We start from the raw sequence: 19947 nt of genomic DNA on the forward strand, positions 1-19947 counted from the left end.
CTAGCTATTATCTTTGGAAAATCATGGGAGACGGGAGAGATTCCAGAAGACTGGAAGAGGGCAAATATAGTGCCCATCTATAAAAAGGGAAATAAAAACAACCCAGGAAACTACAGACCAGTTAGTTTAACTTCTGTGCCAGGGAAGATAATGGAGCAAGTAATTAAGGAAATCATCTGCAAACACTTGGAAGGTGGTAAGGTGATAGGGAACAGCCAGCATGGATTTGTAAAGAACAAATCATGTCAAACCAATCTGATAGCTTTCTTTGATAGGATAACGAGCCTTGTGGATAAGGGTGAAGCTGTGGATGTGGTATACCTGGACTTTAGTAAGGCATTTGATACGGTCTCGCATGATATTCTTATCGATAAACTAGGCAAATACAATTTAGATGGGGCTACTATAAGGTGGGTGCATAACTGGCTGGATAACCATACTCAGAGAGTTGTTATTAATGGTTCCCAATCCTGCTGGAAAGGCATAACGAGTGGGGTTCCGCAGGGGTCTGTTTTGGGACCGGCTCTGTTCAATATCTTCATCAACGACTTAGATATTGGCATAGAAAGTACGCTTATTAAGTTTGCGGATGATACCAAACTGGGAGGGATTGCAACTGCTTTGGAGGACAGGGTCATAATTCAAAATGATCTGGACAAATTGGAGAAATGGTCTGAGTTAAACAGGATGAAGTTTAACAAAGACAAATGCAAAGTGTTCCACTTAGGAAGAAAAAATCAGTTTCACACATACAGAATGGGAAGAGACTGTCTAGGAAGGAGTACGGCAGAAAGGGATCTAGGGGTTATAGTGGACCACAAGCTAAATATGAGTCAACAGTGTGATGCTGTTGCAAAAAAAGCAAACATGATTCTGGGATGTATTAACAGGTGTGTTGTGAGCAAGACACGAGAAGTCATTCTTCCGCTCTACTCTGCTCTGGTTAGGCCTCAGCTGGAGTATTGTGTCCAGTTCTGGGCACCGCATTTGAAAAAAGATGTGGAGAAATTGGAAAGGGTCCAGAGAAGAGCAACAAGAATGATTAAAGGTCTTGAGAACATGACCTATGAAGGAAGGCTGAAAGAATTGGGTTTGTTTAGTTTGGAAAAGAGAAGACTGAGAGGGGACATGATAGCAGTTTTTAGGTATCTAAAAGGGTGTCATAAGGAGGAGGGAGAAAACTTGTTCACCTTAGCCTCTAAGGATAGAACAAGAAGCAATGGGTTTAAACTGCAGCAAGGGAGGTCTAGGTTGGACATTAGGAAAAAGTTCCTAACTGTCAGGGTGGTTAAACACTGGAATAAATTGCCTAAGGAGGTTGTGAAATCTCCATCTCTGGAGATATTTAAGAGTAGGTTAGATAAATGTCTATCAGGGATGGTCTAGACAGTATTTGGTCCTGCCATGCGGGCAGGGAACTAGACTCGATGACCTCTCGAGGTCCCTTCCAGTCCTAGAATCTCTGAATCTATGAATCTATGTTCCCTACTTAGGAAACCAGTAGCCTTCTGAGATTTCTCACTTCCATTCCTTTTATGGCCAGTGTCCCTCCACGGCTACTCCGGGTTCCCTTATTTCTGACCTGAAATATGGTACCACCATGACAGTTCCCTGGAGCTCATAGCTGAAGCATTGGCTTTGAAGGAACTATCATGGTGGGAAAAATGCCATCTACTGAAAACAAACACACTTGCCCAAGAAAAAAGTACGAGGAGTACTTGTGGCACCTTAGAGACTAACACATTTATTTGGGCATAAACTTTCATGGGCTAAATCCCACTTCATTGGATGCATGGAGTGGAAAACACAGTAGGAAGATATATATACATATATACATACAGAGAACATGAAAAGATGGGGGTTGCCTTACCAACTCTAACGAGACAAATCTATTAAGGTGGGCTATTATGAGCAGGAGGAAAAAAAACGTTTGTAGTAACTTTTGTAGGGGTAAACTTGCCCAAGGTTTGAGAATCAGTTTCTGCGTGTTCCATTATGCTATTTGTAGGAGAAAGGGTGTTTCCTTGCTGTTTTTTAATGGGTCAGATTAAAAAACACAGATCCGAGCTCCGCGGAACTCAGATGTGGGTCTGTGATGGGGTGTTCACCCCACACTAGCCTAAAAGGGGATAACGAGGCTGAGAAGGGGCCACTTAACCAGAGAGGCCATAGCTGAGGGGAATTAGGTGGCCTAAGAAACCCCATGAGTGATGATGGAGCCCAGGTGAGAAGGAACAGGTAGGGCTAGTATCAAGCCAGCAACCTGGCCACAGTGAGGGAGCCGATTGCCACACACTGGCCAGTAAAGAGGGAAGAAACCTTGGGCAGAGGGTGTGGCGAAAGGGCAGCAAGGGGGCAGCAGACCTGGAAAGAGACTAATCCCTAGAGCAACCAGGAGGACGCACCCTAGCAGAGAGTGTATCATGTGACAGGGTCCAGATGTCATGACTGACCCCGTCTCTAAAATGGGTCAAACTAAAACTCCAGTTCCAAACACCCCTGAACTTCCCAGAAGCAGGACTCAACTTAGGGGGTCTAGCCCTTCCCCCCTGCCAACTGATTAGAGAAAGCAGTTGTTTCCGAATTGTTTATATATTCCGAATTTCTTCATCACCTTCCTCCCCTGCAATGAAAAGCTGGAGGATGTCTCTTTCCTTATTTTAGGGCTGTTGGCTCAGGTGCCTGGGTGTATGTCTTCAGCTGACTGACAGGTGTCAGTGGAAGAGCAATAGCCTGTGTGTGCTTTCAACATAATGCCTATTTCCTAACCCTGTCATGTTTCAATGATTTAATCTGGGGGTTTTCATATGAAAGGAGAAGACTTGGGAAACAGAAAGGATCTTCTTATCTTACAGGCAGAAATGCCTGTAAATTGAGCCATGCACTTTATCCCCACCACAGCTCATGGCCAAAGTGTTTGCAAAGGGTCTCTTGCCTACTCAAGACAGGATGGGAGCTCATATCGAGACAGATTTGAGTGAATGGGAATCTGGGAAGGAAACAGGAATCTGACCATTCTGTTTTGTGCTGCCTTTCCCCCTATCCATTAAAACCTCCCCCTGTCATTTTCACACCTGTTGCCCCTCATATTCAGTTCTCAACAAAAAATGCAACCGATAACACAATGAAAAAAATTCCAAATTCCCTTCTTCCATTAAACTCATGGAAAGTATTTATCTCCTTTATTTTCTGCAGGATTAATACATTTGGTACACAATTATTTCAAACTAGTCGCAAGACCTTGAACAATTTGACCATTATTGCCTGTCCATTACTAGAGTTAGGAATATTGCTGGAAAGGTGATTAAAATTCTTAACTATTAACATTACTAACATTTTCTAACTAACTGCCATGAAAAATCCCCTGTTGTTCCCCAAATGATCAAACCCTGGCCAGTCTTTCCCCCCAAATAATCTGCAGTGACTAGCAGTGGTTTCTGTGAATCTGAAAACATGATGTGAGCCAGGGGTCTTTTCCAAAATTACCAACAATAAGGACTGTTAGTTCTTTCAGTCCTCTTTGGTGCAATCTGTTGGAAATACTACAATTCCTGGGTATCTCAGAACAGCGTAGGAGTGTTGATAATGCATGGTTGATCCATACAGTTAATTTTTGGTTATTTTACAAAATAAAATAATTTCAAATAGCAAACATGTTGGAGGAAATCGTGGTATGCTCAGAAATAGGCTAAATTTACTGTCTGGATTATTAATTGCAAATGATTTGCTCAGCTGTACAAAGCATGTCACTTTAATCATGCAGGGACTCTGAGCACTGGCTCCCTAGAGCTCTGAGTCTTATCTCTCACATATGGAATCATACAGCACTGTTCATTAGTCCCATTGGTCCAGTCACACGGAAATGATGTTGAGAATACTTTTATCTGATCTGCTACTTTTCTGTGGAAATGTGACAGTCCCAGGATGATGGCTGATACAGATACTACGGCCAATTGGAAAGAGACTCCATAGTGAGACAAAGAAAAGGATTTTTTTTCTGTCGCAATTTTGGATCCATGGTATCTTCCCCTCTTTAAGAGATGGCAAGAGAGTGACCACAAATTCTTCTACTGGGGGCTTTTAGAAATGATTTTTAAAAAAACCCAAACGTGGAAGTTCTGGTGTGGCAGGATTGCTGTGTTCCAATGGTGCAGTTTGAATTGCAGAAAGAGGCAGGCCAGCCTGGAGGTTAAGGCAGTGGTTTGGCCCTCGTGGGATCGGGGTTCAACGTCTAGCTCTCCCACAGACTCCATGAGTGATTTGGGGCCAGTCATGAGCATCCAGACTTTCAAAAGTGCTCCCCTCCCATTCAGAAGAGCTCAACACGCACCGTGCGGAGCTCTTTTGAAAACCTGGCCTCTTTATTTTGGTGGCTAAATGGGAGCCCTACGCTATTTGGAAAACTTGGCCCTTCATCTCTCTGCGCCTCAGTCCCAGGCCCAGCTTGTTGTGGGGCGCTCAGATTCCCAGCCACGTGCCTGAGGGGGAGGGGACTCCATTTGCTTCTCACTGCGCCCAAGTCTCTTGGTTCCTTCCCACACCCTTTGGGGAGGCGGGAATTAATCCCATGAATAAATGCCGCATTCAGATACAACCCTAATGCTTGTATCTGAGCAGGGACAAGCCTCAGTTAGTGCAAGAGACCATTTAAGGCAGGGGTTCTCAAACTGGGGGTCGGGACCCCTCAGGGGGTCGCAAGGTTATTACATGGGGGGTTGCGAGCTGTCAACCTCCACCCCAAACCCCGCTTTGCCTCCAGCATTTATAATGGTGTTAAATATATTTTAAAAGTGTTTTAATGTATAAGGGGGGTCGCACTCAGAGGCTTGCTGTGTAAAAGGGGTCACCAGTACAAAGGTTTGAGACCCACTGATTTAAGGGCTCCTACATGGGGGCGGGGGTCACGCGTACACCCACTAGCAATACTACAAGTGTACTGAGTCCCTAACGCTTAAATATGCTCCCTCAGGCGTCCACACTGCTCCCAGCCCCAGTCAGGGTTCCTTCTGCAATGGCTGCTAGTGCTTAGGCATGGGGCGAGCTCCGAGGGGGAGTTAGAGTCTGCTGCATCACTGGTATCCATCCCCATGGTGGTCAGAACACCTCTGCTGAGTCAAGGCTGCTCCTGCAGCCTGGCTGTAGCTGTGACCCTGGTATATGCTGGGCCAACCCCTAGCCCCAGGTTCTGGCTCTGTTTGGGACGGCTCCCTCCAGTAGCAGCAGGATGTGCTCTGCCATCTCTCTCCAGCTCAACTCCCGTGCCAGCAGATTGGTCCAGAGCTGACCAGGTGGCTTGCAACCAATCCTCTGGCCCCATTTGGACAGGGCTGAGCTTCTGCTCTGGAATGGGATTCCACTCCGCCAAGGGAACCTGGGCTGGAAGCAGCAGGATTTCCTCCCAGTCCTTTAGCCAGCCAGGGCTCTGGGGCCAGCTCCGCGCTCTGCCTTCTCCCTAATTGCTCAGGTTAGCACAGGCCCTTTCACACAGCTGCCATGTGCATGTGGAGTGGGGACTGCACACCCATCTGCAAAATGCAGATAACAGTTCTTCCTGTCTGCCATCCACTGTCTCCTCTCTTTAGACTCTAAGTTATTTGGGGGCATAAACTGTCTCTTAGGATGTTTATGCACAGCAGGGCTCTGATCTCAGTTTAGGGCCTCTTGCAGCACTGTAATACAGATATGAAATAATCAGAAAATCCAGCAGATGTTTAAAGTGCTAGCATGACACGCTGACAAACATCCCTGAGTCAAAAGTCACTTTGACTTGTAGTCTGGGTCTCCATGATAGTGGGGGGTGGGTGAGACATTTACCTGGCTGGTCACTTGAAGCATGGCAAAACTTACACTGTCCTCTGATGAGAGACCAGAGAGAGATGCACCCACCTGCTAACTATTAGGGCATCAGGTCAGTCGTTTCCAGTCTCACACCCTTCCTGAGCACATCGGAATGGGAAGAGTCATGGTGGTGGCCAGGCTGAAATGAGTCCTGAAATCCTGAGCTTTCCTTGCAAAACTTCATCAGATCCAGAGTCTGAGTCAGCTGGTCTGTTTCTTGTATCAATGAGACTGTTTGTTTTCTTCTTGTTCCAATGGGTGCTTGGAGGGTGTCACAGTGGTGGCACTGGGGTGAGTGGGTGCTGGGATTGTCATGATGGTTACAACTCAGCCTTCTAGAGAGATGTCTGATTTTTTTCATACCTTAAACAGCCCTTCCCTCGCAGGGCTGTGTTTGGCTTAGTATGGTGGGAATATGCTGGACTGCAGCTGCTTATACACAGGAAGGAGAATATCTATAGTTAATGCCAACAAAAACAGACTTTGGAAAGGGATGTAAAAGTCCCGATTTCAGGGATGAAACCAATCTCTAACTATTAGGGGGTAGGATAAGATTTATATAGGAGTGGGGCAGATTCTCCCACATCTGCCTGCTGCAGGGTTTCTTGCACCTTCCTCTGAAGCATTTGGGGCAGGGCACTGTCTGAGATGGGCTCCAGAGCTGGATGGTCTGATCCAGTCTGGTAATTCCTGTGACATGGAGTTTATCGGGGGAAGGGGGAGCAATGGTAAGCTCAGGAGTAAGGCTATCTGGGGATGACTCTTGATCCCCACCCTCAGTCCTCCTTGGAACACATGGAATACACAGCGCTGGCTGTCACCAGTCTAGAAGCAGATCATGCAATTCCTGAGGACCATGCAGGGGTTTGCCAGGGGACCCCAAAATGAAGCTGTCACATCAGCTCCTCCTCCTTTATTTAACATGGGGCAGCACGAAGCCATGAGTCAGTGTAAATGTCACCGCCAAGGGGTCTTTAAGACATGGAGTGACAATGGAAGGAAATGCTAGTGCCAGGAGTTCTGACAGCGGGAAATGCTGTCACTCTCACTGTCTGGGGCTTGGAGATGTATTGATAATAACTGGAATGTGCCATAAACAGGAGTGATATTAAATAAGTCTGACTGTCTCTGGGACTGAGCTTTACAACCCACAGTGTGTGCTGCTCTCTCTGCCTCACTGAAATCTTGAGGCAGTTTTCCAGCAGCTCCCACGATCTCATTAAGTGCTCTCCTGAGGAGGCCATCGACGTGAGACAGCAACCTCCCATACTGCACAGCAGCACCAGTAACTGCTGAGATCAGAAACCAAGAGCTGTGCCTTACCTGACCCACACCCTGAGGGGTTAGCCATGGTGAACTTCCAGACCACACCATCTCCTGATCCAGCCTTCGAAAGCAAAAGAACATAAACGGCCATCCTGGGTCAGACCAAAGGTCCATCTAGCCCAGTATCCTGTCGTCCAACAGTGGCCAATGCCAGGTGCCCCAGAAGGAATAAACAAAACAGGGAATCATCAAGTGATCCATCCCCTGTCGCCCATTCCCAGCATCTGGCAAACAGGCTAGGGACACCATCCCTGCCCATCCTGGCTAATAGCCATTGATGGACCTATCCTCCATGAATTTATCTAGTTCTTTTTTGAACCCTGTTATAGTTTTGGCCTTCACAACATCCTCTGGCAAAGAGGTCCACACGTTGATTGTGCATTGTGTAAAGAAATACTTCCTTTTGTTTGTTTTAAACCTGCTGCTTGTTAATTTCATTTGGTGACCTCTAGTTTGTGTGTTATGAGAAGGAGTAAATAACACTTCCTTATTTACTTTCTCCAAACCAGTCATGATTTTATAGACCTCTATCATATCCCCTCTTAGTCATCTCTTTTCCAAGCTGAAAAGTCCCAGTCTTATTAATCTCTCCTCATACCCCTAATCATTTTTGTTGCCCTTTTCTGTACCTTTCCCAATTCCAATATCTCTTTTTTTGAGATGGGGGGGACCAGATCTGCATGCATGGAAACAGCCAGGCATCTAGGCCTTCCCAGGTACAAAAGATACTAGGAACCCGAGGGCACCCTGACTGCTGGAAGCGTTAAGTAGGGCTGAGGATTGTAGCAGACATTGAAAACAGGCCAGTTTGCAATAACTTAAAGCAATGTCCGTGGGCTGAACTCTGCCCTTGTGGCTTTGTGGCCTGGTCGGATGCGGTGTCCATGAAACCAGCCGGCTCCTTAGTGAGAAGCCCCTCTCAGCAGTGTCCCTTTCTGCAGAAGTGGAGCCTATGACTCCTCCGCCTCCCCCCAGGCGTGGCAGGGGGCTTGCTGAGGTGTTGGGCTGGAAGGAGGCAGTGCCCCCCTGACATCCTTAAACAGGCAGCTAAGCTACCACAACAGGACTGAGCAGCCTCGGCACCCCCACAAGGTGCCTTAGCCAGCGAGTTGTTTCACAGCCACCATCCCCAAGGAAGAGCAGGGGTGGGGAGCTCCTTGGCTAGGGCCCTGTCATTTGGGGAAGGGAAAGCACAGCCTCTGGAGCCCTCCACTCAAAAGCTACCTTGTTTGGGGGGGCCTCTAGCTGATCCCCCCCCCATGGTCCCTGAACTTCTCTGTCTCCCCACAACACACACACACAATTGCAGGCAGCTTCTGAGTAGCAATGAGCACATATTCCAGGCCAAGGCCTACATTAGCCTTGGTAGGGAGATGAAAGGGTCCCGATCCGTGGTTGTGCTGGGCATAGGAAGCTCATTTTCATGCACTTCCCATTTCCTTCTGGGCCCGCGCCAGACTTGAATACAGAGCTTCTGTTGGCCATTGTGAGTGTGTAACCATGCCAACGGTGATTGTCCTAATGTGTGGCCAATAGCAGCACAGCCCCCATAGATGGACATAAAGGGTTATAAACCTAGGCTTGGCACAGTGTGTTTGACACGCATATGCACAGTCTAATACAGTTCAGCATTACCCTGTATCATCTATGCCGTGTGTGCGCATTGTAACCGTATATCGTTTGTGATGGCCAAAGGTACATTACGGACGGTTGCCAAAGTGCAGGGTCTGAACTCTTCAATGCTCTTTGACAAGCTTTGCTGGACTTGGGGGTGAAGAGTACAGATTGTACCAGTTCGGGTGCCAATGCTCTCTACTGGATGGAATGACCCACCCTCATCTTTGGGGCTGTGTCACCCTCTACAGCCGCCGTAAGTCCCACTTTTCCTGTGGCAGGGATGCCCTTTACTCCGTGCTAGGGAGCCAGCGATTCCCGAGTTCCAAATGTGCAATTTAGTTGGTGGCAGAGGACATCTCAGTGATGTCCAGCCTGCAGCCAGGGCACCACGTGTGGCCCTGAAGGCTCTAGCTCGCAGCCCGGGAGGGTGACTCTCTTTCAAGAACCTTTGATTTTTGAATTGAACATGTGCTCCCTGTGCTGCCCCCCCCCCAGCAACTTGGGAAGGGAAGTGTTTGAACCAGGCCCATTGTTGTGGGGAGGCCATAGAAGGCACTGCCTGCACAACGGCCACCCGCCACTTCAGCCCTGGGAGCAATGTGAACCTGAGTAGTGCAGAGAGAGCAGAAGAGGGTGAAGAATCTGGAGAGAGAAAGAGTGTGTGTGTGTGTGTGTGTGTGTGTGTGTGTGTGTGTGTGTGTGTGTGTGTGTGTGTGTGTGTGTGTGTGTGAAAAGTATCCTGGCAAGATTCTAAAAGCCCTGGTGCCCTCCTTCAGAGAGCTGTAATGGTATTTTTCCTCCCGTGGCTTGGCGGGTGGTGAGTAGGATGCAAGGCTGACACCTCTATCACTCAGCGCTCCTCTGGCAGAAGCTTGAGCAGCAAGCAGCTGTCGCTCCGTGCCCTCTGGAGCCTGGGTGATTTATTGGGACCGTCTTTTAAAATGTGTTTTTTTATGATTACTCTTCAAAACAACGGTTCATATCCTAGCGTGAGCAGTGTCTGCAAGGGAGCGGCGGGAGAGCAGCAAACTCGTTCTCCCTCGCAGTGTCATCTAAGATGAGTTCAGAGCTAAAGAAGTTGTGTGGAGTTAAAGGGCAGGGCATCCCCCCACCTCCTGGCTCTCTAACTGAATGCAGTGCAGGATGGCTATACCAGCTTATGTGCCCAGACAGAGGGATGAATAGTCCAGAGCAACAGAGGCTTGCCTCAGAAATTGGGCTTCTTTGCCTAGCTCCCCTAACCATCTCCTTCTCCCCCTTCCAGTCTGCTCGCAGTTCTCCAAGGGCGTCTACGCCATCTTTGGGTTTTACGACAGGAAGACGGTCAACATGCTCACATCCTTCTGCGGGGCGCTCCACGTCTGCTTCATAACGCCCAGCTTCCCCGTCGACACCTCCAACCAGTTCGTCCTCCAGCTGCGCCCAGAGCTTCAGGACGCCCTCATCAACATCATCGAGTACTACAACTGGCAGAAGTTTGTGTACATTTATGATGCTGACCGGGGTGAGTGGCGAGGGCAGAGTGGGCAGAGCGTGTCTGTTTGTCACCCCTGGGCAGAACAGACGACTGCTCCCTCAGGAGAATAGCCCAAACACAAGCGGTTTGGCTATCAAATCGGGCAATGATTTAGATTTAATAAGGGGATTGCTCCGGATCCTATTTTCAAGCTGTCTGCCTAACCCGATGCCTGTGGGAACCCCCCATTTGTGCACACGTGCAGTTGCCTCTTAGGGCACAATGAGCACCTGCATGTCAAATGCCCGTTTGCCCCCACAAGCATGGAATTTGCATGCACAGCTGGGATAGTTTGGAAAACTGTCTGAGCTCCCTGCGTTAAGTGAACACCGGTCAATTACAAAAGAGAGTCACTGAGCTTCTAGGAACCAATTATATAGATACTAAATTTGCTGTTAATAACCCTTTTTTCCAAAACATGAACAGACAGTATCATTGCTCTGCTGGTAAATAAATGCATAGAAGGAAGTGGGATCTGTGGGTTAAAACAAGGCAACTTGGTTCTCTACTCAGATCGGTCATAAACTCCATGTCTGATGTTGGGCAAGTGCCTTACCCTCTCTGTCTCTGTTTCCCCATCTCTCAAGTGGCTACGAAACTACAGGAGTTTTGTGAGCCTTAGACTTGGTGGGGCCTTATGCAGGAGCATGTACACAAGGGCTTTTCACAGGAAGAGTGGGGACTCTGGGCAGGGCATGCTGCAAGAGACAAAGGATAGAGGCAGGGCCATGCCTGCCCATGCCAGTGTGGGATGGGGCTGGGGGATGTGCGTTGAGCTCCCAGAGGAGTGAGCAGCAGGTACACACCTCTGTCCTTCACACTGGTGTTAACTACACACATTTCCAATGTGGGGCTCTGCATATAACACACAAGTGAGCCCTTAAATGATTGATGTTTGTAAAGCATTCCACGCTCCCGCAGTGCAGGAGTGCAATGTATTTATTTGGTGCTGTTACCCTTAATATGCTGGATAAGCACATCTCATTTAGAGGGTGACCATATCTCTGACTTACTGCCTATGTTCATCTGTAAATGAGATTATTATTTCTGTTACATATAACCTAGGAGGTTGTGCAAACAAACTGGAATCCACTGTTTCAGTCTGTCATGCCCTGGCACCTGTTAGAGGAGTGCTCTGTGCATATGTAAATAGTTAGTTAATAGATCAAATGCCAGTAGGTGGCACTCAAGAGTACGTAGTGTAGCATCTGGATTTTGTAGGACCCACTGTGCACTGCAAATAAGGTCCTCTGCTCTTGACAACAGGTTCTTCCTCCCCTCAGTGCAGCAGGCGCACTGCAGATCTGTGCGCCCTGACAGCTGTCACCATAGCGCCATCTGTGTTTGACACTGGAAGTGCAGACGTTTATTATAATTATATAAATTACAGTCGGGAGGGCCAACTCTGAGGTACAAAAACCTTGGACATACAGGGTAATCCTGAGCCCAAAAAGCTTTACAGCTGGCTGTGTGGGCTGAGTACCCTGACAGACTTCCCAGTTACCTCAAAAAAGGGGTAATCTAGGGGAAATCAGTGAGACTCAATTACAGCAGTGCCTGGAGTCCCAGACTGAGATCAGGCCCCCAATGTGTGTACAAACACATAGAGAGACAGTCCCTGACCCCAAGCACATACAGTCTAAACCGATAAAGGGTGGGACTGGAAAGAGTGGCACAGAATGAAATCACTTGCCCAAGGTCAAACAGCAGGTTAGTGGCAAAGCCAGGAGTAGAACCCAAGTCTGGGTACCAGTTCAGTGCCCTATCTGCCAGACCACACTGCCACAGATGGAGGAGGGCTATTCTGAGTGGCGTGGCTTATAAATGTGAAATATGGATATGATATCTTGTTGTTCTGCAATAGTAGGAAAGAAAGCACAGAAGAAGTCACTATAATATAGTTCAGCTTGGGTGGGATGCTTGAGTGTTAAAAGCTTGCTGGAGTTTTGCTGGGGGCCTCATGATGCTGCATCACCCAAGACTACAGGCTCCCGCACAGGCCAGGAGAAGGGAAAAAAGGAAAGGCCAACACACAAGAACTAAAACCTGACTCCCTCCCTATTCCCCTCTTTCTCCAGGCTTGTCAGTCCTACAGAAAGTGCTGGACACAGCTGCCGAGAAGAACTGGCAGGTGACAGCTGTCAACATCCTGACAACAACAGAAGAGGGCTACAGGATGCTCTTCCAGGAGCTGGAGAAGAAAAAGGAACGGCTGGTGGTAGTGGACTGCGAGACGGAGCGGCTGAATGCCATCCTGGGCAAGGTTGTGCTGGCAACAGGCTCTCCGGGAGGGGACTTGCATGTGTTAAGGGCCTTGTTGTTTCTCCTGGATAAGTTCTCTTCCTTGTTCCCTTTATCCATGCTGCTCTACAGAAGGGCACTTATGAAGGGAGTGTGAATCACAGCAGGATAGGTCCACTAAGCCCAGAACCATCTTGTCTTTACTATACAGAAGAAATTGTCAGGGGTGAAAGTAACTTAAAGGACTTACCAGTACGCCTGAGTCCTGAGCGGGGGTGTGGCCTCAACCGGAAGAGGCGGGGCCTCAACCAGAAGAGGCGGGGCCTTTCAAGACTTAAAGGCCCTGGGGCTCCGGCTGTGGCTGGGAACCCCAGGGCCTTTAAATCACACCTGAGCTCCCAGCTGCACAGGCGGCTGGGAGCCCCGGGGCTCAGGGGCGAATTAAAGAGCCCAGGGCTCCTGCCACTGCGGGGAGCACCGGGCCCCTTCAATCACTGCCCGAGCCCGGCTGCCGGAGCTCCGGCAGGGATTTAAAGGGCCCAGGGCTCTCCGCAGCGGCTGGAGCCCTGGGCCCTTTAAATCACCACCGCGGAAGCCGGTCCCGTCCGGCACGGCGTACTGGCTCTTGCCGGTATGCCGGACCGGACCGGACCAGCTTACTTTCACCTCTGGAAATTGTAGAGCTGGAGGAAACCTAGGATTTCTCTGGAGCTGCTGGAGTCAGCAGTGCTGCTCCACAATATTTTTCCTGCAGTTAATTGTCTGAGTCCTTTGCAGAGCCCAACACACCAACTGTCTCACCCCCAGCGAGGTGGTTCTGTGTAGCCCTCTGACTCTTAAGGTTTCGGTGCACAGACATTATCAATGTTTTAGTCTCTTCATTCTTCATTTTATTCCTCTGGATTCAGAAATGGGAATGGGATGGATCTGTGCATCAGAGCTGGGAACCCCCTGACCCATCTCTTCTTTTGCTGCCCTGCCTCCAGTCCTCACACCCACCTCCAGAATGACGCACAAGGACTTCTCTTGCATCTATCTGTTCTGTTTCCTCAAATCCAGCCCCAACTCCTTCCCCCCGAGCTACCGCTAGGGCCTTCCACACCTCTGCATGGTGCATACGAAACATTTGACAATGCCTAGACAGCTGGTGTGTTGTCCACTGCTTACCGTGCTTGTTGTAATTGTCTCTCCATTATCTTGTGCTTCCCCCTCTGATTGTTGTAGCCACCTGTCATTTTCTCTTGTCTCTGGAGCAAAGGTTGTCTTTCATTTGCTGGGTGTTCAGTGAAGCACAATGGGGCCCCAATCCTTGACTGAGGCTGCTAGGTGCTACGACATCATAAATAATAATAGAGAGAGTAGGATTTGCCCCTACACGAGGTTAGCGCTCATGAGCGGGGCCAGATTAACTGTTCTGGGGAGTAAAGTCCTTTCTTTAGCCACAGAGCAGGCATAGCACTTCTTGACATGTCCTAGACAATGAAAATCTGGCTAAAGCCATATAAGACCCAACCTTCCCTGAGCATCTGACACACACTTAAACAGTCCAGTAGCATCTTTCCTTCCTTGCCGAGTTGACTTCTTACAGTATTTATCTGCTTTTCAGCAATAATGAGGGCTTGTCTGGGCATTTCTTACAATGTGTTCAGAAAAACCTCTTCGCTTTCTCTTTCAATGCTGGTTTATTGAAGAGCTTCTCTACTTAAACGTAGTCTTCATGTTACACAGAAAAAATCTTCTTTGATTTTAAACCATGTCAGATATAGAAGCAAGAAGGGAATTTTTTTATAATTAGGGTTGAGCAAACTATTTACAACAAAATTTAAAAGCCTGTGCATTTTACATATTGATTTCAATTTTGTAAAATGGACCCACCTTTGAAAACAAACCACCCAAAATGTAATGTGTGTTTACTTTTAAATGGCCCTACTTTATGGTGAGAAACCTCAAGATTTTTTTAAAGTTTGAATTCATAAATTCAGTTTCATTTGGGTAAAGAAAAGTTTTCACATTGAAACTGAAAATTGTAATTTTCATTTGTTTTTATGCTTTGCCCTCAATTCCATGAAATGCCCCCCAAAATGTGAACTTTGGTAGGTACAAAAGAAAACTGCAGAACTTTTCACTGACAAATTTCTGTCCCCCACCTCCAATGTCTTGCCTTCTGGCTTCTCTTCTCTTAACCCAAGCTCCCTTGTCACTTAAATGATGTTGTTTGCCACTAAAATGGCCACCAGTGGCAGGAGGTTCAGAAGTGCCCCTTGTAATAAAAAATGTGAATTTCCAAATAGAAATGGCAGTTTGTACTTGGTGAGACGTGGCTTTAGGGCCAGTGCTCAACACCAGCCTGGTGAGCTCTTTTGGAAATTGGTTTACTTAGTTTGGTGGCTAACTGGGAACTGAGCTTTGGGAAATATGACCCAATTGGACAGAGCACCCTCACAGCATAGGGTCTTTGTGCTCATGAAAATAGGACGGGACCTGTCATAGTAGGGTGGGCGGTATGCAGGCTTTCGTCACTCAATTCCATCTTTACCAGCAGCGTCCCTGGCTATTCTAATCCTGAGCCCATGGAGAGCTCTGCGAAGGCACTTCAAACAAGACCTGAAATACCCCGCCTATTCCAGCCTCAGCAGGGCCTGCTAGCTCCTGGGTGTTCCATGACATGCAAATGTACAGGGGAGACTTCAACTCCTGAGGTCAGCAGCTAGTCTATTCGCTCGCTGCGCCAGCAAGTCCTATTTACAGATGTCTGCACTTTCTGTCTCGGTCTCACTCTCTTTGTCTGTGTGAGGTGTTCAGACATCTGCCTCAGCCTCTCTCCGGTATTTCAGCACATTCCCCCCCCCCCATACACACACCATCCTGTTACTCTTGTTTGGTGGCTGTGAATTTTTGGTCCCTCTTGAATAGAGAGCAGAGGACAGCCCTCGAACATCAGTCTCACTCACACACTCATGCTCTCTTTCTCCTTTCAAGTCACTGTGGCTGAGTTCTTAAGAACTCAGTTCTAAAAGAAACCTTCACTCAAGGGTTAAAGGCATGTGAGAAACCAACCTGATTTTTCTCTCACCCATGTCTGTTGCAGGGCATGATTTATCTATGCTGAGGTAACCATCCTTTATGAGCCAGCCCTGCTGGCTGGTGGCAGGATATCCACTGGGCCATCCTGTGTTGTCTTAATGGGATAAATAAGTGTTTGCATTCCATCAAAGCACTATGTCATTTCTTCCCTGACGCTCATTAGAATGAGTAACTGGAAACTTCTCCTCTCCGCTGTATCACTCTCAGAGAGAATTTCTCTCTAATAGACGTCAAACTCTGCCCATTAAGAAGTGGGTAATGGAACCTGGATGGCCCAAGCGAGCCATCAGCATGCAGCCCGATGCTGCCTCTTTCCATGTTCAGACTAAGTGATAAATGCTATTATAACCTCAGCTTGCCACCCCAGTCTAAAAGCATTAGAACTGAGCAAGCACTTTAAAATAAATTAAGATAGCAAATAACTGTGTAAAACACAGGAGGCAAGGCGCATAATTTGTGTGTATGAGTCGGTAGGTTCCCAGCTCAGTGAAAGCTGGTCTGTATCCCTCTCCAATTCATTGACTCTGACACCTAATAAAATAACAGGGGCAGTTTTGGTGCAAGGAACCAACGCCCTCTATTCTCCTATTTAATAGCCGGGGGACACTGGGGCATGAGATCACAGCTCCTGGTCCCACCGTATGCCCCGTGCTTAATTTGTAATGAAAAAGGCGTTGGGACTCAAGCAATTAGGTGCTGGGGCTCAAGCAATTATAACCGATGCAGCAAGCCAAAGGTAATGGGGCTATGAACTGCCGAGTCTAGCGGTGCCGCGTCTCAGCCCTGGCAAGCCCTTGCACATATTAAACACTGCTTATACCTCTGATAGTTTCTAGGTACATCTGTGGAAGAGGGGAACTTCCTGTACAAGTGTATCTCAATTGATTAAGTAGAAGGGGGCACAGAGTTCTGGTTTTGTTCCCCAAATCTAGCCCCTGAATCACACATCCTATGACTCTGAGCGTGCATGTGCATAGAAGAAATCTGCTTCCTCTGAGCGATTACTCTGACCTAGAGCAGTTCAGACTCATCTGCTTCAGTCATATTTAATGATCTCCCACAGGAGAACTGTGCCGCGTGAAAGGTGGTGGAGGCTAACTTATTTGTATCAAAAAGTGTTAACAAATGTATTCTCCAGCGGTGCTAATTGAGGCAGGGATATTAGCATAGGGAGTCAGGCAAGTTTTAATGTTATACAAGAGCACTTCTGCTATGAAAGGCTAAGGCAGATGAATCAGTTGCACAGGAACAAGTGTTCAATAATTACAAATACGTTTGGTGACAATTATAACAGCAGGGATCTTTATCTGGTTTTGTTTCACGTTCTTGCATATGACACCTGAGCGTTGATAGTTCTGCTGGTAATTCAGAATCAGTTCACAGCACCATGGAAGTGAGGTGGTGTTTTGCCTGCTAAAATGCCTAGTCCAAACAGCACATGGTTCCCCTCAGTAACTGGCAACTCTTGGGGCAAGGCGTTTGTTTTTTTACTAACTGGGCTTTTTCTGTATATGGTTTGGATTATAGAGCGATGTGATCTCTGGCTTTAGAAACATGGTAAGAACTGAATTCCACTAATGGGAATCCACAGACCAAGCAAAAATGATGAGAAATAAAGTAGCTAAAAATCAGCCATTAAGCAGGACGCATTTGCTAGCAATGAAGGCCACAGAAACATTTCTGCTGACAAGGAAACTCTAAAACTTTATGGGGCTTTAAACAATTATATTGATTAAGAAGTATCGAAACAGACTGAGCCCAGACATCCCAAGAATCAGGGGAGAGAGACTGTCAGGAGCTCTAGGTATCTTATATAGCAGCACCATGTATATATCATCTCAACACACACACTAAAGGAATTTTCCATTGACTGACTGCTTGACTCAGGGCAGCTTTGCACTGGGCATGTGGCCTGCAACAGCCCCAGTGTACTAGAGGATCAGGCCTACAGTACTTAAGTCTGAGTCGCACTAAATTTGGCACGGTCTGAATCAGGCAAGATATGGGTGGTTTGAGGTGTACAGTATTTTGGAAGTAACATTTGGTGTTTTTCTGGCATTCACAGAACAATAGGTTCCCTATGGGGACCCCTCTATTCCTATAGATGATGGTAACCAACTATGTCTCACCTCCTGAATCCACATGATATTTCTAGACTCAGATACTCCGCTCTCCCTGCTTGTGGGATATGGTGGATGAACTTGTTTTGCCTCATTTCATACTTGCAGATGCCGATCTCACAGCACTTTAATACCACTTAGAAAGGCTTTGCTCTTCTTCTACCTTTTACTGTGACTGTTCTCACACAAACTGTCTCATTTAAAGCATAGCTGGGCAGGGAATTATGGGGCAGGCGGTAACCAGCTAAACCATGCTCTCTTTATTTGTTAGCGTAAACTATGTTCTAAATTAAACATTTTTGACATTACAGATCATCAAGCTTGAAAAAAATGGGATAGGATACCACTACATTCTAGCAAATTTGGTGAGTTGAAGACTGTTTCTTTCTTATTGCCTCTTTCGTGGGTTTTCTGCTTGGTATTTTCTTGTAGTTAGTGAATATTGTGCCTGTGAAAAGATCCAGCTTTAATAGTCATAGAGACCGAAGACCTTTATTTCTCCACCGTACGGGTACCAAAAATACGAGCGTCCCTCCCACGGCGTGTCAGCCATGATGTGGTGAGACTATCTCCAGGGGTGAGAAGATTGTTTTGTCTCCAGACTCATTCATTCTTTGGCCTCTCTGCCAAGCTGCCACAAGGGTGTTAATTAATGCCAATTCTGTGGTAGTATTTTTGGTGTCCTGGGTAGCTGGTTTCTGGATTCAGATCTCCCAACTTGTTTCATCTAGTCCTAGGAGCGGCTGTCAGCTGGGGGAAATGACTTTCATTCTCTACCAACCTGAACTGCATTTGAATTTGTGTCCCAGAAGTGAAGTGTTCTGGATCCCATTAGCAATCCCAGGATGCTTCTGAGCCCCTGTTGTTAATGGCAACATGCTGAGATCCCTTTATTCTTCCAATAACCTATAGCTGTGAAACTGTTTGTGTACTCGGTCTCAAAAACCCTCCTCTGGAAGGCCTGTCAGGTGTTCCAAAAGAGGACCTGGGGCTGGTTTCTCCCCTCTTGGGGTGGAGAACAGAGACAGGGGGATACAGTGGATGGTGGCGAAGTTACAGCAGCTGTGCCGTGAGTTGCCTGCTCCCTGAGAGTTTGCCAAAGCCCTTCTTTGCACACATCCTATAATCGGGGCTCTGTGGACGTGAGAGGAGGCGACGTGGCAGGAGGGGAGCTGCCACTGTCCCCATGTCCACAGGGAAACTAGAGTAGTGCCACACCAGAACTAGTGTTGTTAGAAGAGCGTTAACTCTGCTTTGCTTCTTATACCTCCGAGAGCGGGGAGGGTGACCCTGGAGGAAAAGACCATCCCTAAAGGTAGCCTTTGGATCTATGAGGTTGTCCTGTGCTTTCCCAAGGTCCCCGACACCTCCAAATTGCAGGCCACATCCCATCCCCTCTGAAGGGAGCAGGGGGTTCCTGGGGCAGCCAGGCGAGCTTGTGCAGTGTTTATAGTAGTTTTTGCTCTCCTGCATCTCCTTCTGTGAAAAGGTACCATCAGGCCTTTGATAATTAAACTTTAAACTACCAATTAAATGCCTTTTTTTGGTCCCAGAATAACACTATAATTTACAAGACAAAAATGGACACATAATTACCCTATTCTGACCCGGTACTGACCCTGCACTCAGTGGAGACAATATAATTAGAGTTAAAATGCTAATGTTCCACTGGAGGAAGGATGCAAGTTTTAGAGAGGCAACTAACTGCAGCTTTTATTCAGTATTTGATTTTTTTATTATTATTTTAAGTTGGTTAGGTCCCAATCCTGCATACATTTACTAAAGAGCTTACCTGGAATAACATTATTCAGGCTGCTTATGGACTTAAAGTGTGTGTGTGGCCAAATGGGGATGGTGAATAAAACAACACCTAGCTCTTACCTAGCACTTTGCATCAGTAGATATCCAAGGGCTTTACAAGTGAGATCAGTAGCACTATACCCATTTTACAGGTGGGGAAACTGAGGCACTGAGCTGCGACATGACTTGTCCAAGACCACCCAATAGTCCATTGGCAGAACAGGGAATAGAACCATGTTGGCACTTCCCTTCCTCACAGGGGTGAGGCTAAATACATTAAAGGCGGAGGCACTCAGGTGCAGTAATGGGGGTTGTGGTAAGGCAGGGATTCTTGCCAGCTGTCAAATGACTCACAGCCAGACCTACAGTCTCTCTAAGGCAGTTTTATTGTCTAACTTCACAAAT

General features: G+C 47.3%; 1 protein-coding gene across 1 annotated transcript in view; it reads left to right on the plus strand.

Moving 5' to 3' along the window:
- GRIA1 (glutamate ionotropic receptor AMPA type subunit 1) overlaps positions 1 to 19947 on the plus strand; it is a 162245-nt gene that overhangs the window by 74999 nt on the left and 67299 nt on the right. The window contains exons 3-5 of the mRNA XM_065409147.1: positions 10046 to 10285; positions 12376 to 12560; positions 18054 to 18107. Of these exons, the coding sequence (XP_065265219.1) occupies positions 10046 to 10285; positions 12376 to 12560; positions 18054 to 18107 (479 nt within the window). The remainder of the gene's footprint in view (positions 1 to 10045; positions 10286 to 12375; positions 12561 to 18053; positions 18108 to 19947) is intronic.

This window comes from Emys orbicularis, chromosome 8 (genome assembly GCF_028017835.1).
Source record: "Emys orbicularis isolate rEmyOrb1 chromosome 8, rEmyOrb1.hap1, whole genome shotgun sequence".
Lineage (NCBI taxonomy): Eukaryota > Metazoa > Chordata > Testudines > Emydidae > Emys > Emys orbicularis.